The sequence below is a fragment of the Anguilla anguilla genome, chromosome 5, assembly GCF_013347855.1.
Source record: "Anguilla anguilla isolate fAngAng1 chromosome 5, fAngAng1.pri, whole genome shotgun sequence".
Classification (NCBI taxonomy): Eukaryota; Metazoa; Chordata; class Actinopteri; order Anguilliformes; family Anguillidae; genus Anguilla; species Anguilla anguilla.
Genome location: NC_049205.1, coordinates 42,327,346 through 42,346,233, shown reverse-complemented (window position 1 = coordinate 42,346,233; position 18,888 = coordinate 42,327,346). Strand labels below are relative to the sequence as shown.

Here is an 18,888-nt window from a genome sequence, read left to right as displayed (position 1 = left end):
CTAGCCAATACAATCCAGAAGAGGTGGAAAACGATTAAACCAAGGACTCTGCCCACAGCTCTGTGATTGTGCCCCAAACTCTAAAGACGAGGAGTACGCCGGATGTTAAGATTTTTGATGCAAAACATGAGTAACATTCGACACGACGCTAAATAATTACCGCAACCATTTGGATTTCTGAAGGAATATATTGGAATCATGGTAGTGAATTCTGTGCATTGGTTTCGGAAGGGGTTGAGGCTTCACGATAATCCATCTTTACAAGAAGCTCTGAATGGTGCGGATACGGTGCGATGTGTCTATATTTTGGATCCGTGGTTCGCAGGATCGGCTAATGTTGGAGTGAACAAATGGAGGTGGGTGATGTAGGCCTAGCTACATATAGCTGACGTATTTTCAAGTTCTGGACTCCTCGTGTTCCAGACTAACTAGCTGTCTATCAGACACTGCTTACTGCCAGCAAATATCCAACTACAGTTGACTGCTGCACTAAGAAGTTACGCGTTACAATCAACGTGACTGTTCTGACTGACCGGCTTTACCTAACGTTGTTTACATTAGGCAGCTAAATTTCTTTCAAATATTTAGAGATTTGTAAATAATTTTGATCTCAGTGGAAACTGCAACACGTTTCCCTCATTTTGGATAACCGATATTATTTGAACGTTTGTAAGCTATTACCTATTTTTAATAAATCACAAGTATGTAACCACTTTTCTACGTTTTCTGAATGTGTATTTTATAAAGCAACGTTTTTTTTTTTTAGCTATTCGGGTCATTAAAAATGCGCACGCCCCTTTTGTGACTTTTTTTTCTTTATATAACTGATTTGAACACAGTAAACATGACAAAATATTGTAATGTGCCAGGCTCTTTGATGAATTGGTTATTTGTACATTTGTTTGACGCAAAAATGTAATGGAAATACCAAGGTATTATAGGAAAACATACACGCCAAGGTTTGCAAGCATGTAGGCTATTCGTTTAAATACCAAAGATGATAACGTTACAGCCGTATCGATTACAGGGTAGAGATGGTGGTTTACGCGAGTAAAACATGTGGGGTAAGGCTTCAGTCCCTTGTCTGGACCTTACTGCATTCCTATGGACTCCTTTTTATTGCGCTTTATAATGTATAGTGATCAGTCGCACTAGATCACTATACTGTAACGTGTATTGTTAACTTTTGATTTTATGAATTAATGTAGAAAGGAGAAATGATGAAATTAGTATCAGATTATAATTTCCATTTTGGATTAATCATTTACTTACCAAAATTCACACGTGATCTTTTACATCCTAGATTCCTGCTTGAATCTCTGGAGGACTTGGACACAAGTCTCAGAAAACTTGATTCGAGACTTTTTGTTGTACGCGGTCAGCCTGCAGAGGTATTTCCTCGACTTTTCAAGGTCAGTGTCAGTTTTTATATTTGGTAAATATTAGAGGAGCAGTCATGCTTGGTCTCATTGTGAAAGCCAAACTTTCCTGTTGTCATGGACTAAATACTGTTTTCTCTGACTGATGTGTATGCTTAGAAACATGCATGACAGTGTGATTTCTTTCTCTTTTAGCTGTGCTTTCTAAACATGAGCATTGTTTCAAGCATTGCAGGACAATTGAACTGTTTATGAAATAAAATGATGAAATGTTAGTCTTGCTTAAATAACTTATTTATTGTGATGTATACAAATTGAATATTTGAAGTTGAGTTTATTGACCTGAAACTTTGAGTAGCTTGACATGAAGTATATAACATTCTGTAATATTTTAGATCCTGTAGGCTGAGGCATCCAGAAAGAAATCCACCAATAGTTGACAACAATGAAGGACATAACATTCTGTAATATTTTAGATCCTGTAGGCTGAGCCATCCAAAAAGAAATCCACCAATAGTTGACAACAATGAAGGAGAAAGACCATAGCATTCATCCAAAACTAATTCTTGTCTTGCATATTAAGACTGAGGTTTTCTTTGGCTTCCATATTAAGTACGGTGTCAGAACAAAGCTATATGAAAGCAGTAAGTAGAAATTTATAGTAATTCTTGCATAACCACATGCATACTTGCTGTTTTCAGACACTCTGGCTGTTTTGATCTATTCATTTAAATTAAGACAAAGGAGAGGGCAGTAGCTAAAGATTAGTGTATGTGTTAACGAAAGCATATTTTGTTTTCCATACATGCATACCATGAACGTTGCTATGAACATTGATGGGCTCTCTTGAAAAACATCAGGCGGCTCAATGAATGTACTCAATGCAAGGGCAAAGGTCTTGGGACATGGAAAGTGCCTTCCATAGCCTAACTAATTTTCCTCACTTGCATAATTGGTGGCAATACTCACTAGTGTGCCTGGCAGTACATCCTAATGGGACTATACGTGTATATAGTATGGTAGCATGTGCTGTGAACACTGCTCCTGTGTTTCAGTGTGTTTTTCAGAAGGGGTTCCGTCTGAAAGATTCTAGCATGGTAACGAAAATGTTAAAATTTCAGAAAAAAATTCATTTAAAATGTGCAAGACCCTCTTGAACACTGGTGGAAAAGCTGAAACAATTGCTGGAGAATGTACATTTGATTAAGTCTTGATGAAAAAAAAATTCTGCACAGCTGTGAATGTGTTGTGGACTGCTGAGTAACTGCATTGGAAATGGGGCATCTTAACAAAGCTGCACAGGCAATGGCTTGTAGCCTACACATCTTGTGAATTGGTAAATTGGACAGTAATATGAAAAGACCTTGTCCCTCACTGGCTTGTATTCCATTGAGAAAAATTTGATTTGCTTTGTCTGTGTCAGGTAGCTGCAACATAATATGAGAACAAGGAAATAGATCAAATCTTAACATTGTCCTCAGCGCTAAAAAAATCTGCCAATAGCATCAGATTATTAAACCTATTTGTCATTATTCCTGGTCTAATGATGTTTAAAACACATATTCCCTCTCTTAGGTGAGGTAATGCATTCTGTGCCATGGCAAAGGGATGAGACCAGTCAATGGAAATGAAATTGCTTAGAGTGATGGTAGATAGACTTGAGCAAATTATTTTGAGAAATCAGAAAATTGCAGAGGATGTACAGATGTATTACTGCTGTTCAGGGTATAAGCCATAGCAGGATATAGAGGAAAGCAGGCATAGGCTTCTCAGTTGAACAGGGTCTCTGATCAGGGCTTGAGTTGCCTTCGTTTAGGCGCTGCATTACTGAATGACCGTGACACCCATTCTGGAATTCCTTACTGGTATGTTGCAAGAAGCAAAACGAGAATTAAACCCATGAGCTCTCAAAGGGTGGGCACTGACTTAAGTGCCATGCTGTCCGTGACTTTAGAACAGCTCAGACAGCCATGCATTCTGTGGCCTGTGGGTTTACTATGTGGCAAAATCATCTGCCTTCCCTGGCACTTGTTAGGTATTGTTTCTTGTAGTTGAATTTATAATGTTCAGTGTACATGAGTGCCAAAGTTATTTTATTAGAAGGATAAACCCCTTGAGATGAACCATCTTGTTTTTTTCTCTTGTTGTATTTAACACAAATATACAGAAAATACAGTACATAAAGCAAAACAACACAAATACACTCGCACACACACACAGACAAAATGTAGGCATGACCTATCCTATACCTGTAGTATGTTTTTATCAGCGTGTCTTAAGTACAACAAGGGGAGAACATGTAATCATAGCATGCTAATTTCAGTAGGTGTCTGCTTCATTTTTGCTTATGAATGTCACATTAAGCCATTTTAATAACTAGAGCAGGTTACATTAAATAACCATAATTGCACCAAAGATATCAGAAATTGTTCATTTAAAGGCAGCATGTTTTGATTATGTTTAAAATTATTTAAAGGGTTCAAAGCCACTCTACCGTATTTTTCCATATTGGTAGCAGACTGACGTCAACATGAGTGCGTACATCAGTTATCACCTGCTGTGCGTGTATGGCAGAGAGAGAGCACATCTTTCTGTATGTGGATGCACTCTCATTGCAGGTTATAACATCCATTTTTCAATAATAATTTGTACAAGAGCGATGTCAAGGGGTTCCAAGTAAATCAGATTTGGCTTTTACTTGCACTTATGTAAGGTGAGTCTGCATGATGCATTACCGTTATGAAAGGGTATGGTGGCACAGATTGGCTTTAATTGCAAAAAGAAAGGGCAGATTTTCAGAATCACCAATCACCAGTGCAGGTGAGTAGAATTTGGGTTCTTTAATAGCAAAGACAGGAAGCACAGGCACAATGTAGGCCAGCCATTACAAACGTATCATTAAAGGGCTTCTTTGGACGTACCAAAATGGATTTGATCATGTAATTAACATTTATCATACTGTGGCAAAGTTTACGCCTTCTAATTACCTTGTTGAAAGGCGTCGTGATGGGGGAAGTTTTTCCTGCATTGTGAAAAAACACTAATCAAAGTGAAGTGTGCTGAATGAAAGAGAGTTGTGCAGTCTTGTCAGTGTGCCAAAAGCGTGGATGAAATTAGTTTTCCATTTTTCATGATCAGAGTTTGTGTTCTTGGGAAAGATAGAGAAAGGAAGTAACTAAACCATCCTTTAATGATGCTTGTGTGGTCTTTGGTTCGTTGGGTTTTTTGCTGAAAGGTGGCTTGATCCATGCTCTGACGGCTGGCACCTGGACACAGTTTGACCCTGCCCTGTGCCTTCTGGTGTGTAGTGACCCCTCTAACGTGATTTTATTCATCACTTCTGCTTTCGCTCTCCCTATTGTCTGTTCCCAGGAGTGGAATGTCACGCGCCTCACCTTTGAGTATGACTCTGAGCCGTACGGAAAGGAGAGGGATGCCGCCATCATTAAGATGGCACAGGAATTTGGAGTGGAGACACGGGTGCAGAATTCACACACCCTCTACAACTTGGACAGGTCAGAAATGCTTAGTGTGCCGTTTTAAACAAACTTGCACAGAAGGGTCATGACAATAATGAGAAAACGTGTATTCCTTTCATGCTTTTTTTACTCATGATAATGAATGTCTGTAGTTAGATACAGGACTTCTTAAAGGGATTATGGGTTAAATGTAAGATAATATAAGATTAAATAGGCCTACAGAGTTTATTTGATAATAAGAATTGCATACAAAGTGAATGTTTATGCAGTCTGTTGGGCCTCTCACTTTGTAGTTGCACCCCATGTGAAACTAAAGAACTTAACTCGTTAATAATTTGGAAGGCATCATGGACTGATGCTTGTGATGTCCAGACTGAATGGGAATGGAAGACAGTATAGCAGACGTCAGCGACGCAGCATGACCCACAGAGCAGTCGAAAGTGCTCTCGACTGGGGAACAACAGGGAGCACGGTGTGATAAAGGGCTGTGTCACCAGATTTAGGAGCGGGTGATGCTAATAGTCACTCTGGGAGGTCTCTGTGAGGAATAGCACAGTGAGGTCTGGGCTCACCCCTTTCAACCTGCTGACGAGTTTATGCATTCTCTGCCATAAAAAAAGGATGAGGTCAAATTCCAAAGTACTCAATGAAATATATTCCTGAGCAAGTCTGCCCTAAAATGGTTATGCACATTCTGAAAGATGCTAAAGCAGTCCGCTAAATTGCAGTTGTCATCATATTAGTATGTTAATCACGTGCTTATATTGCGCTAATACAATGGTTGTATAATTTGTTTTGGTAGGAGAATTTCTCTTAGGAGATGTATTTTTCCCCAGCTATTCAGAAATATTATTTTGGTAAACATTTTTAGAGTAAAGTAATGCATATTTCCCACAGTGAGTTAAAAAATTTGCAATTAAATGTTACAATTATGTAAACGTGCTTCAAACCGTTGACGTGCATAGCCTACTGTCAGCATGGAGCTCAGAGGAGGGCTGGTTATGCAGACTTCTAAAGCGTGCTGCTGCACATGACTTTCCTAACTCCCCGGCAACCGCACTGTTTTCGTGAAAGTGCTGCCACCTGGTGGCGGCTGGCTGAGACCGGCAGTCACACTACGCAACATGTGCTGCTGGTGGGAGGCGAGATTGCAGCGCAAATCAGTCACCCTCGCAGACATGTGCTTACAGACGCGCTCTTCCGTGCTGCAGCACGCACATGGAGGCCTCCTGACACAGGGGATGTCTGGCAGGAAATGATCCAATGGGAGGGGATAACTGTGTGTACCGATATAGATGCCGTTGTATAAGCTAGAGCGCAGGTCATAGTCTTGCGATTAGAGTAAATAAGACAGCCACCGGCTTTTAAGGCTTTTTAAAAAATGGGTTTTCCCATTTGATTTATGATTCCTTCATAAAATGTATTTGATGTGTTGTGTTCCTGACTAAAGTGCTTTAAGACCAGAATATTCCCCTTTCCCTGACGAATTATGGTAATTTCTGGTCATTTCTCCTGTCAGTCATTATTATAAATTTTTAAAATATATTTATTTATTGATGGTTGCTGACATAATTATAGCTTTAATAATATGAGTAATACACTCAGCATTAATTTATTGGGGCACAACATCTGCAGAACAAATGAACAGATCAATTGGTGTCTTTTTTTATTCCCTCTGGAAAATTACCAGTGACTCATTCGTAAAGATATACATTTGTCATCTGGAAATATGAATTGCCTTATTCCTTTATCTGGTGATGATACATGATAAATGTTTGAATGGTTTTAGAATGGTTTTCCTCTCTCTGACTGTCCATTGAAAAGCTGTGTGGTACTGAGGCTTTCTGGGCTCCTCCCGAACAGAATAATTGAACTGAACAACAACAGCCCCCCACTGACCTTCAAGAGGTTCCAGGCCATAGTCAATCGCTTGGGACTCCCCAAGAGGCCCCTGACAACGGTTACTAAGCAGCAGCTGGACAGCTGTCGGACTTCCATCTCGGACAACCACAACGAGCGCTACGGTGTACCCTCCCTGGAGGAGCTGGGTGAGGGACCTGCAACACTGTCTGTCAGTCTGTCTGACTCCTCCCCTCTTAAGAGACCATGCCATACGGTCATAACCAAAACCCCCTTTTGTTGTAAGACACAATATACTTATTGACCGCTTTGGGTACTTTTTGATGATATATTGAACTAGTCCCTAGCGCATGTGTTGTTATATTGAATTTGTGTCAGTACCAAAGTTAGCTGCACAGTTGCATGTATTGACAGAACACTTGTATTTCTGTATTTTCCTTGTCAGTTTGTGCACTGGTTTTTATGATGTTTAGAAGACCTTTGGAAAAAAAGTGCCGTTGCTATTTTTTCATACGGCGGCTAATGCTTTCAATCGATTGTTTTGATCGATTTCCTCTTAAGAGGTCAGTTGCATCACTGCTGTCTGTGCCCGCCTTTAAGCCCACGGGTGTCTGACCTCACAACGGATCTTGGGCACGCACGATAACATGGCCTTGACGTAGTTCACCGCTTCCTGTTTTGCAGGCTTTAAAACGCATGGACTGAGCCCGGCGGTGTGGAAAGGGGGCGAGACGGAGGCCCTAGAACGTTTGAGCAAACACTTGGACCGAAAGGTACACGGTCCTCTGGCTCTTTTTTCACAGCCATCCATCAATTAACACTTTAAGGTGTCAGAAATATGCAAATTGAATGTCCTTAACCGAACATTCTAGCGCTGATGTAACAATAACCGCTGGTAATTGCTGGTAAAAAAAGACATTCCAAAAACCTACTATTTAAAAGTTTAAGACTTGTGTGATGATGTCACTAGGAATTACTAATAAGGCTCCCTTGTCCATTGTCCTGTATGGGCTCATCTGTTATGGAATACATTGTCAGTCACATGCTACTGTGTAAAACGAATGGACCAGCAATGAAAAAGTCACCTGTGAGTAAGAGATTCCCGCTCTCTGCCCTTTGCATATAATCTTCATTCTTTATGACTGTTTAGGCTTGGGTAGCGAATTTCGAAAGACTCCGGATAAACATCTGCTCACTGATTGCCAGCCCCACCGGCTTGAGTCCCTACTTGCGGTTTGGCTGTCTGTCGTGTCGCCTGTTTTACTATGATCTACGGGAGCTGTACATGAAGGTGAGAGCTCATGTTTCATTATATAGAGCCTGTTTATTCCATTTACGTTTTTCACTGCTTGCATAGTCAGCTCGTGTCTGATAACAATTGTGTACTTTGTAAAAAGCATGAACATATACATATGACTTTGTTAAAAAATTTTTTTTTAAAAAGCCATAGTTTATTATTTATCTAGCACTCTTCATTGTTTACTCTGCCATTGCTTAAAGGTTAATTTGATGATGGTGATGCAATCAACAACAAGATCTTATGAATAAACAATCAATCCAATGTGAAGCTGTATTATTGTTGCTGATGTAATCCCATTTGTCATTGAAATTGTGGCAGATCTTAGTGGTGTCCTTCATTCAGGTGAAAATCCCTGCTGTCTTGTGGCTCAGTGGAGAAGAAAATATTGCTGCTGAATTTCTAACCCAATTTCTAACAAGAGAGCTGTGCTCAGTGTTCAGATCGGCTGTCCATTTGATATCATGGCGGTGACCGACACCCTGAATTTGCCCCAATTTCTGTGTGATTGGATGCGGGCACGTCAAAACCAGAAAGCCGTGCTTGTGTTTCCTCAAGTCCTTTCCCTGGAGTGCTCCAATAATAGCTCAGTTGATGAGACAATTGAATACTGTCACTGGGTAAAAATTAATGGATGGATGCCTTTAATCATGTTCAGTGCTGTGGAAAATACAGTTGGCCTATGTGTTAGTCTTTCTTGCAGTTATTTTAAAGGAATCGATACAGAGTTTGATGTGCAGGAAATGAAGTGCTGTCTAATCCTCCGCTTTCACCCCTGCCCAGGTGCGGAAGCACTCCACCCCCCCCCTCTCGCTTTTCGGACAGCTGCTGTGGAGGGAGTTCTTCTACACGGCCGCCACCAACAACCCCAACTTCGACCGCATGGAGGGGAACCCCATCTGCGTGCAGATCCCCTGGGACCACAACCCCGAGGCGCTGGCCAAGTGGGCGGAGGGTCGCACGGGGTACCCCTGGATCGACGCCATCATGACCCAGCTGCGGCAGGAGGGCTGGATCCACCACCTGGCCCGGCACGCCGTGGCCTGCTTCCTGACCAGGGGGGACCTGTGGCTCAGCTGGGAGAGCGGCATGAGGGTACGGGCCCTTCCTGCCACAACGCAGGGCACCTTTCACTGCTTGGGGGCACCTTCTTTCTTCTCATCTGTAATGTATAAAGATTTTAGCGGTGTACCAAAATTTCTGTAAATTACTATTATCTATCTGCGCATTGGATTGCAATGAATTCACCCCCAATGCTGGCACCATGTATTGTACCCTTTCTACAGTACAAGTGCTTTGAGGATAAGAACACCAGTATTGAATGTAGATTGTGTGTACCAGTGGTCGCACTAGCCCATGGAATGCTACATCCTTGGAACGCAGGACATTTAAAAATCTGCGTTTTACACCGATTCACTTGCTTTCTGATGAAAATAACTAGTTTTGCCATAGTATGCCCACTCACACTTAATAACACCATAAATGTATGCATTATTTTAAAGTGAGGAGGAATTTCATCTCCGGTAATGAGCCGGTTTGGAGGGGATTGGTGTGTACAAGGTGTACTGAGGTGCCTGCTCTCCCCCAGGTGTTTGATGAGCTGCTGCTGGATGCAGACTACAGCGTGAACGCGGGCAGCTGGATGTGGCTCTCCTGCAGCGCGTTCTTCCAGCAGTTCTTCCACTGCTACTGCCCGGTCGGCTTTGGCCGCCGCACCGACCCCAGCGGAGACTACATCAGGTGGGCGCCGCGACACTGCAGCGCGAGGGAAATCACACGCCCCGTAACACAGAGCCCTGCGTCACAACATGTGCAGTGAACCTCACCTCTTTAACTGGGCCACCTGTGTCATCTGATGATCGTAAAGAATGTACTAGGAGAGAGTTCGGAATTCCATTTTGTAATAGTTTGTGATACTGTACCTTCTACGATCAACAGTGCCTGTTGCACCGAAAGTGCTTAGGATTGTCAGTGCAGGGAAAGCTGTGTGATGTCACAGGCTTGTCAAACGATCTATTGACCGTGATTTTTTGTGCAGATGACAACATACTTTAGCATTTGTTTTTCAGTTAAAGAAAGGTCTGGCATCATGATTGCAAAAGGGCATTTCAGAATGTATAGAATAAATGTTAGCAGTGAATAGTGACCCGTTCCCACAATGAGTTGACTGGGTGCATTGTTCTTTGGATGTAGGAGATACATACCACAGCTCAAGGACTATCCGAACAGATACATCTATGAGCCATGGAAAGCCCCAGAGACAGTGCAGAAGGCAGCAAACTGTGTGGTTGGCAAGGACTACCCCAAGCCCATGATCAACCACGCCGAGGGCAGCCGCCTCAACATCGAGAGAATGAAGCAGATCTACCAGCAGCTGTCGCACTACAAAGGGCTCAGTGAGTGACCCGCAGCTCCTCTGTAATACACAACTTTGATATCACATTAGGCACATATAAAGCTAATTTAAATACAATTTAATTTTAATGCAAGCTTAAAATACCAATAGCATATTTAGCACCTAAAGTGGAACATCTCAATTGGTAAAATTGCATTGCATAAAATGCATAAGCAACTACCTTAATATGCACATACAGTATATAAAACCACCTGACTTACAGGCTATGACTTTCTGCAACCAAAAGAAGGTTAGTCATTTATCTGAAAATATCTACCTAGGCATGATATTTCGTGTGCATGTGTGTTTTTGTTGGTAAAAACAAACATCCGATCAGCTTATTTATACCTTAGCTTCTAAGTAACAGCACCCTGAAAGTAAAAAGTAGCAGTTACCATAGCAATGGAAATGGTGCCCTGTTTCTACACTGTTCCTCCTGTTTAGTCATCTTCAATGGTGAATTCATAACAAGCCAGTCAAAGTTTCAGGATTAGTCTTAATATTCCCACCAAGCTGTTTCTTTCTTAAAATACTCACTATGATCCCACTTATTTATTTATTTTTCTCTCAAATTTCAGTCTACTGTTCTTAATGAGGCCACTATCCTGTCCCTTTAACCTGTCCCCTATGGCAAAGCCTCTCAGGTCTAATGTATCTGAACTGCACTGCGCTAATATAATTTCATGTCAAGCCTGCATTGCTGTCAAACTGCCAAACAGCTGTTTTCAGAATTTTTGAATCAAAACCTCACAAATGACATCATTATATCAGCAGGAGCACTTTGTTGAATGCACAAAGCCACCATCTGTGCCGGATGCATCATATTTGATTGGTTTGTCATTTAATGTTACGATCATGGGTGGGCACAAATAAAAACTCATCCCACTAAGTAATCACACCCTAGAGGCCCAATAGTGACAGGAGCAATTTCTTTTTTTGTTGAATAAGGATAATTTTCCTCCTCAGGGGTAGCCCTGTTATGAATTGTAGGTTTTGACATTTATGAATGGCAAGGAGCTGAATGTCAATTTTATGGCCCATTTCTACGTGGAGTATTTTAAACGTCATTAGTTTCGTAATTCTCTCCTGAGTGACAATTTGACATTTGGCACTATTCACAAGTTGTTATCAAACCCATTATCATTACAATAATTAATGTGATATAGTTGATGTTGAAATCAGTCTGGTGCAGTTTTCAAACCATATATCATTCATATGATTTTTTATTTATTTTTAATCAAATGTAGGGGAACTACAACAGTGGTGTCTTTGTTTTGCATGTATTCTTATCTGGGTATTTTCCACAAAAAATATAAAACCAAAAAACAGCTAATTTCAGATCTGTTACATAGTGGACAGTCTTGTGTTTGTTGCGAAGTCACAACACAGGCCTCTTAAAATTCACAGAGACTTATGAAATGTGAAAGTGACCAACTCTGTTCTTGTATGCTGTTACTTCTCTTGATGTCGCCACATCCTGAACCTTTTCTTTAAAGTCAAATTGATTTATAAACTAGCAATAAAAGATCCTGCTGCTGTGCGTTTTTCATTCTGCAGTGATAATGAGGCCCACTACGACATCCATGCCTGATGCTACTGATTTTTCAGGTTTGCTGGCCTCTGTTCCCAGCATTCAGGAAGAGGCTGAGCCACCAATGACAGACGACTCAAAGGCCCACAGCAGCAGCACCAGTGGTAAGACTCACCCGACACATTCTGTTCTGTCCTGTGCTGTATGTTTGACGAAGCGCATTGGATAGAGGGAGGAGTCTACTGCTTGAGCTGTAGCCTTCACATGAATTAACTTGCAGAACAGCAGTCAGTTTCATGAACTGACAATGTCCATGCAGGAAGCTGAGATATACAATATCCCCTCCATATTATATTATATTATAATCTTCTCAGGCAGTGTGTAAGCAATGGTTGGGATGTGATGGGGAAGTATGACAGCCTTCATGATGTACAGTATTAATTGCAGCTCTGGATTGGGATGAAAAACAGCAAATACAGTTTGCTGGAAATATAGCAAACTGTAATGGTGTTTGGTGCCCCCTGCTGGATGTTTTAGACAGGACCACAGTCACAGTCAGGGGCGCATTGCTGTCGGACTCGAGATCCACACCGGCATACGGGCAGTCCAAAATGAATTAATATACTTTCCGATGCCAGTACAAGCCCTCACAGGGGACCAATGAACTTCCCATGACGTTCCTAATTTAATCATTGTCCTATCTCAGAAGAAATGCCTTGCACGGACTACACGGACTCTACATGCAAGCAGAGTGTGAATTAAGTTCATTGCTGCTATTTACAGAATGGAAACAAATACAGAAACTAATACACTATTAGTAGTAAAACTACATTGTTTACTGTTGTACTTCTTAGAGATCTAATTTATTTATGATTTATAATTGTGTGTGTGTGTGTGTGTTTTAAGTTTCCATATAAAACCCTTCAATTACAAATATACAACCTACTGTTTAATATATTGTATGCACATGGTGGCCTTTTCACTGCATATATAGTGTAGGGTCCAAGCTGAAGTCTTGGAGGTTTAATGTCAATTAGCAGCCAAGTTTTGAAACTCTAGGTTCTGTATTTTGTCAGGGTTATAACGTACTGGGCACAACCTTTTTAAATGCAATCTGTTCTTGGTTAGCCCCGGGAGGTTAGCCCTTCTTTTATCTTATAGTCATTTTCTACTATTAACGGCTGTGGATAATGAACAATGATGCTTTTAGCTGAAGCCCCGTATTGACTTCATAGGATGTGGAGGAGTAAGGGTTCTGAAGGGGCTTCTGTGGTTCCAGGTTCGTTTGCCATGCATCAGCACAGGCAGCTGCCTGTAAGGAAGAGAGGCAGGCCATCAGAGCTGCAGACAGCTGAGAAAGTCCCCCAGCCCAAAGTTCAGCGCACCAGCACCACAGAAGAGAAGGCAGGTGACCAGTAGTAGTGTCAGGTACAGAGGAACCCAGTTCAAAACTTGCTAAATAAAACCTGTTTTATTTACTTAGTCCCAGAATAGCACTGCACAATATCGGTTAATATCTATACTGGCCAGTGTGCCAGTGATCTATAGTAATTACACTTATATGTGCTAATCTCATTCGTATGAGTGTTCTAAATGCAATGGACAGAAAGTCAAGGATATAAAGTTGAAAATACATATGGAGTCATTCCATGACTGTTGGAAGTGTGGCATATGTCACTCTTGGCCTATGACATTATTGCATTCTTGGTGTACTAAAGCTATTGGATGAATAACAAATTGTTCAGATTTCAGTCAGAAAGAGTTATTGATTTTTGGCAAAATGCAGAGCTCAAATGATCCAGTATCATCGTCTGGGCTGCTAGCCAGTACTCAAGCTGTGGCATACAATGTGTTTTTCTTTTAGGCAAGAAATTACTGTTTTCTGTACTTATCCATATCCTAATCCATATCAAATTTTTAATTCTGACATGTTAAAAGATCCGTAAGATTTCTGCCTGGTAACTTCAGTATAGCTTTTTGGCTGCATTTTCATGAGTCACAGTTTCATACACAGTTTTTATAATTTTTGTCAAATAATTTATTTTTTCATTCTCTGGAAATTTTTACATTTGCTTTAAGATTAATTTGGTTTCATAATTAAAATATTTTATGTTTTTGGGAAATGCTAGTATGTATTTGGAAATTAACCACAACTAAGTTTGGATGAACCAATCTCATACTAAGTCAGGCTTTTGCAAGGCGTATTTTCAGATGTGTTTTTCATTCAGTCAGTGTAAGACAATTTAATATGCCTTAAGTGCATATAGAGTAATTGTCAATCACATCATAGAAGGATTACTATACGGTAAAATGTGTGTGCAAGAACATACACATTAATGCTATGTAACAGTAGTCTATTCTGACTCTTTTTATGGGCTGTGAGTTTTTCTGAAAAGTTAACATCTAACATTACCCTGTTTCTGTGTAATATGTGCAGTATATCTGTAACCTATCCAGGAATGCTGATCATTGAGCACTTTTTTACAACTCTGATCATCTCCTTCCTTATCTCTACGTGTGTCTGTGTGGGTGTCTTTGTCTTGCAGACGATTGCCATGTCTGAACGCTGAGGAGCCCGCTGTTTCCCGTGCTTCCTTCCTCTGTGGGCATGACCAGGATGAAACACATACAGTACAATAGCAAAATTATATCTAGCATTAAAAAAAACAAGCACAACCATTAGCGACAACAAAGCTATGCCGATTATTCTCCAGCAGCAACAAAGAAAAGTAGCGAGATAACGCTGTCCCAGATCAGCTTTTCTGAACCAGGATTCATTCTTTAGTTTGATTCCAAATTAGAGGATTTTGGTTCTCCAAAGCATTTGTGAAGAGTGTGTGCATACCCAGCCAAAATATGAGTGTGGTCTGATTGGTTTTGTTGATTTGATTCCAGGTACAATAGATTTCCATTAACCATTCAGCAAAGGGTACATTTATGAAGGTAGAAAACCTGAATTATTTGAGCGATCGCAATCATATGCCGAGCATTATAGTGAAAAAGAGCAGATTGTGCAGTAACATATTGGAATGTGTGTCATTACTCAACGACTTGCATAACTAAGTAATCCTCATCATGGGAGGTGTGCCGTCAGCACAGATATTCATGCGTAGGTAATTTTTCATACACCTATTACCCTAGGTACTTCACAGCAATACAGTCATTGGCAGCCCTGTGCTTTAATATCCAGTTTACATCCATTACATTAAATTACAGGCATTTAGCAGACGCTCTTATCCAGCATTTACATAGTATCCATTTATACAGCTGGATATATACTGAAGCAATACCTTGCTCAAGGGTACAACAGCAATGCTTTAGGTCACAAGACCAACTCCTTACCCATTACACTACACTGCCGCCCTACACAACCACCACAATTAAACTGGGAAAATGTGGAAATGACTGGTTTGAAGTTGACATTCATTCAAAAGCAGATAAGGAAGTTTTGAGATGGGTGCAGGGCTCATTAACAGTGTGCCAAACCGTCCGTTTGATTTCAACTTGTGTGCCGTTTTTGAAGCTTTGAGCTTATAGTGCAGATTCCTTTTTGTAAAGAAACCTGTGAGGGAAAGATCCGATGAGCTGAAGCTTAAAATGGATCATTGAATGAGGTTTTTAATCGGTAGCTGTGCACACCGTTAAACGAAGAAATGAGAAGGGCAGGCTGAGAGATCAGGTCCTCCTTCTGAAACAAAATGAACGTCTTAGACAAGCAAATATTGAATGTAAAGCACTGATAATGGGCTTATTATGAAGGATGTTCTGGATGGATGTTATGATTAAGGATCGTTCATTTTCTCAGTTCTTTGGTTGTACGATTTTAGGGCAATTTTTTGATTTGTTACATACATGCACTGTATATTAGAATATTGCCACCACCCTAGTTATACAAAAAAAGGCCGTCCGTTTGAATTTGTGAGCAATTCATCTGAACGTCGTAAGCCTGAGTATGAAGGCAGAACCTATGAAATATTTTGGCCCATAATGGATGGTTTTCATTTCCATTTAACAGTTGTTGGAATGACCTTCAGGTAATTATCTACAAAAATTGGTTGTCAGAGGGGTTGAATGACAGGTACTTGGATGCAGGTTGCGAGTAGGTATATCTACACTGCAGCATTGTTACAGAGCAAATAAGGTTTGGCGGTGGAGTGGAGTTGGATGTAAGCTCAGGAAACTCATTTAAAGAAAAGAGAAATATAAACTGTATAGCTGGGCTCTATTAATTTGACCAAAAGATGTTGGTACATTGTAAAACGCTCTGCTGGTGTAATGTTGTGGCTCTGATCCCAAGATGGAAAAGAACCAAGAACCAATTAATGTCAAATTGTCAGCTGGGGACTGAATGAGGCATTATGGTGGCTGAAGGGGAAACCTGGGCTGGTTTCATGGTTTTTCTGTCTTTTTCCATTTGGAGTGAATAAGCTGTTTTCCGTGGTTGAGTAATACCACCAAACCAGAAACACTTCGGACATTTTGCCTTGGCTTTCATGGTAATCGCAGTGTGTGCAAACACAGGGGTCTTGAATTGGAAATGAATTGGTGTACCAATAAGCAAGAACAGACTTTAACATTCAGTGTGAGGACACTCTTAGTGGTCTAGCGCTCACACTATTAGCATAAGTAATCCAGGTTGAGTGTAAAACACAGAAGCAAATTCCATGAAACAAACTGAAGAGATCACTCTTAATGCTCTTGGGAGTTTAAATGCTTTTACACTTTAACATTGAGCAAATTGGCACATTCATATTTCAGGCTCAGAAGTCTTAGAACAAACTCAATGTAAAATGTCCTTTAGCCTTTGATTTCTGATTGGAGCAGATTAGGGGTTGTTCCATCGTGCAGTAATAAACAGTAAAGATTTTCATTTCTGCATAGAAGCAGTATTGGCGTAGATATCTGTGTGTGACCTTTTGCAGAACAATATAAGTGCAAATACTTACCCAGCTAGATCACTAAATACAGTATTTCAGTGGTTGCTTTTGTTTGTTTGCTTTTTGCCTTTGGCTTTATTTTTAGAGAGCAGCTTTGCCACGTAAATTGTGAAAAAGAAGCCCAACAAAATTCGATAAACCGAATCATTTCACAGAGCAGACCACACTTTTATGTGAAGTTCCTCCATTAATTTTATGGAGCACTACTTTTAAACAATACACAATAAAGCCTAGCCAACCAATTTTAGTCCGGTTAAAATTTTTGAGCGTTTTTATTGGCAATAAAGAGATGAAATTATTGGAGACAACAAGACTTGTCTACATTTATCATCAATGATAGATGATCTGCATATGTAAGAAAATGCTACACAATTTTATGACAAGGGAAAATGATCTCACAGAAGAAATTGCTATACTGATATTGAGTAATGTGAATGGAAACTGGTTGTGAGTAATTATAAGGTTATGGGTAAGTCTGGCCAACACTGCAGTATCTTTGTGTGGGTGTAAAAAAATCATATTGTGTGTTTCTACACTGAAAATCTGTCTTCTGGAAGACACGTTCTACATTTTTTTTTAAATGTGGCATCGTAGTGGCTTCCATTCACCACAGGGAAATGGGTATTGCACAACTCTAAAAATGTTTTCTTAACATTGTTTTCATGTGGTAACATTTTATGGAAATATTTTGTACCTGGAAGTGCAATGTTTGTTTCGAATTGTATACCTCTTCAAATTGTACAAGAATGTGTTCCATTTGTTCAAATGTTTAAGTATCCAGTCCTTAAATGTTTTTCCGGTAGATACCTGAGGTGGCTGTGTCAAATATTGACACATGGCCTTTTTGCTAGTTTTCTTCTTTATTATTAATATAATTCATTTTATAAACTTTTGTGAAATGGATGTATTATACATATTTTGTTGTGCTTGTTTTTACATAATTTGTAAAGTGTAAATACCTTTTTCCCTAATTAAAAGCAGCTTCTGTAAGTAACCATCAAGTGATGCGTATGTGTGTATTTAAAAGGTCTGCCTTTGGTGTACATTGTTATGATGGAAGAAAATCGCAGCTAAAACCAACCTTTTCATGTATTTATTATCTGTAATATTTACTCTTTGCCAGTAGAGGGCGGCAACAGTAATGCAGTTTCTCAAATGAACAACAAATGTTGCTGCTGGAAAACTGTATTTGTAAAGCTATGATTTGCTATGGATGCTTCGGATGTCATAAATACTTTGATGTTCATAGGCTCTAAACGGAAATGGCGTAAAATGTGAATATTGGTATAGTGCGAGACTAGAATTCTCATTGCATATCATCTGGAACTGTTTAATTTGCATTTAGTCTGTGAGCACTCCAGAGCAGTTAAAATGCTTTGAGTTGCCAAAACTTTATATAAATTTTTTTTAAACTAAGCAATGCTTACATATTACAAACCACCTCTGCACTTATGTCCTATAACATTACTGTAATGCAGTTCCTTTTGATGATATCACTGGCACTTGTGACCTCATCAGTACAAGCTGCAGAGGAATTCATTGCAGTGATTGAAGTCCATTTATACTGCCAATGCTGTGTCAGCTGTAATGCAGTGTTGCTGAATCTGGGCTTGTGTAAATCCCCTCGTATAGCCATGAAGTCATATTCCCTTGAAATGCATCTTTACCTTAATTAGTTACTACACACTTGTACATACCATAATCCAAGATGGAATTTTACTTTTCTAGCATTGGTTCTCTGATGACACACCCTTCACCCAATTTGAAAATCAAAGTAGCCAGAGCATTAGTCCACACTGCTACTCATAGTCACTGCTCATATTTTGGAGGAGGTCAGCAAGATGAACAGTCATGCTCACATCATTGAGTTCTTGCCAGAAGTTTTCATGTCTGAGCATAGCCAGCAGGCTTACCACCCAGTAGGCTTCTGCTGAGCAGTGAATGCAAAGTGGGGCTGGGCCGAGTCATTTTTTGAAAGGGGTGTCCTCTGGGGATAACCTGCTAGAAGTG

General features: G+C 40.2%; 1 protein-coding gene across 5 annotated transcripts; it reads left to right on the top strand.

Annotated features, from left to right (window-relative positions):
- Window positions 1–17,879, top strand: LOC118227578 (cryptochrome-2-like). Of its 5 annotated transcripts, none has more exons than XM_035418182.1 (12): window positions 1–356; window positions 1,304–1,412; window positions 4,752–4,894; window positions 6,722–6,906; window positions 7,403–7,491; window positions 7,869–8,009; window positions 8,799–9,110; window positions 9,604–9,755; window positions 10,209–10,411; window positions 11,968–12,105; window positions 13,221–13,345; window positions 14,488–17,879. In XM_035418182.1, exons 1-12 carry the CDS (start codon window positions 199–201, stop codon window positions 14,509–14,511), a joined length of 1,779 nt encoding a protein of 592 aa, XP_035274073.1. In that variant the 5' UTR covers window positions 1–198; the 3' UTR covers window positions 14,512–17,879. The 5 variants fall into 5 exon arrangements, with proteins under 5 accessions (XP_035274073.1, XP_035274076.1, XP_035274075.1 ...); XM_035418184.1 differs by having other exon boundaries at window positions 2–356; window positions 12,019–12,105; XM_035418183.1 differs by having other exon boundaries at window positions 2–356; window positions 13,221–13,369.
- Window positions 17,880–18,888: the final 1,009 nt, after the last annotated feature.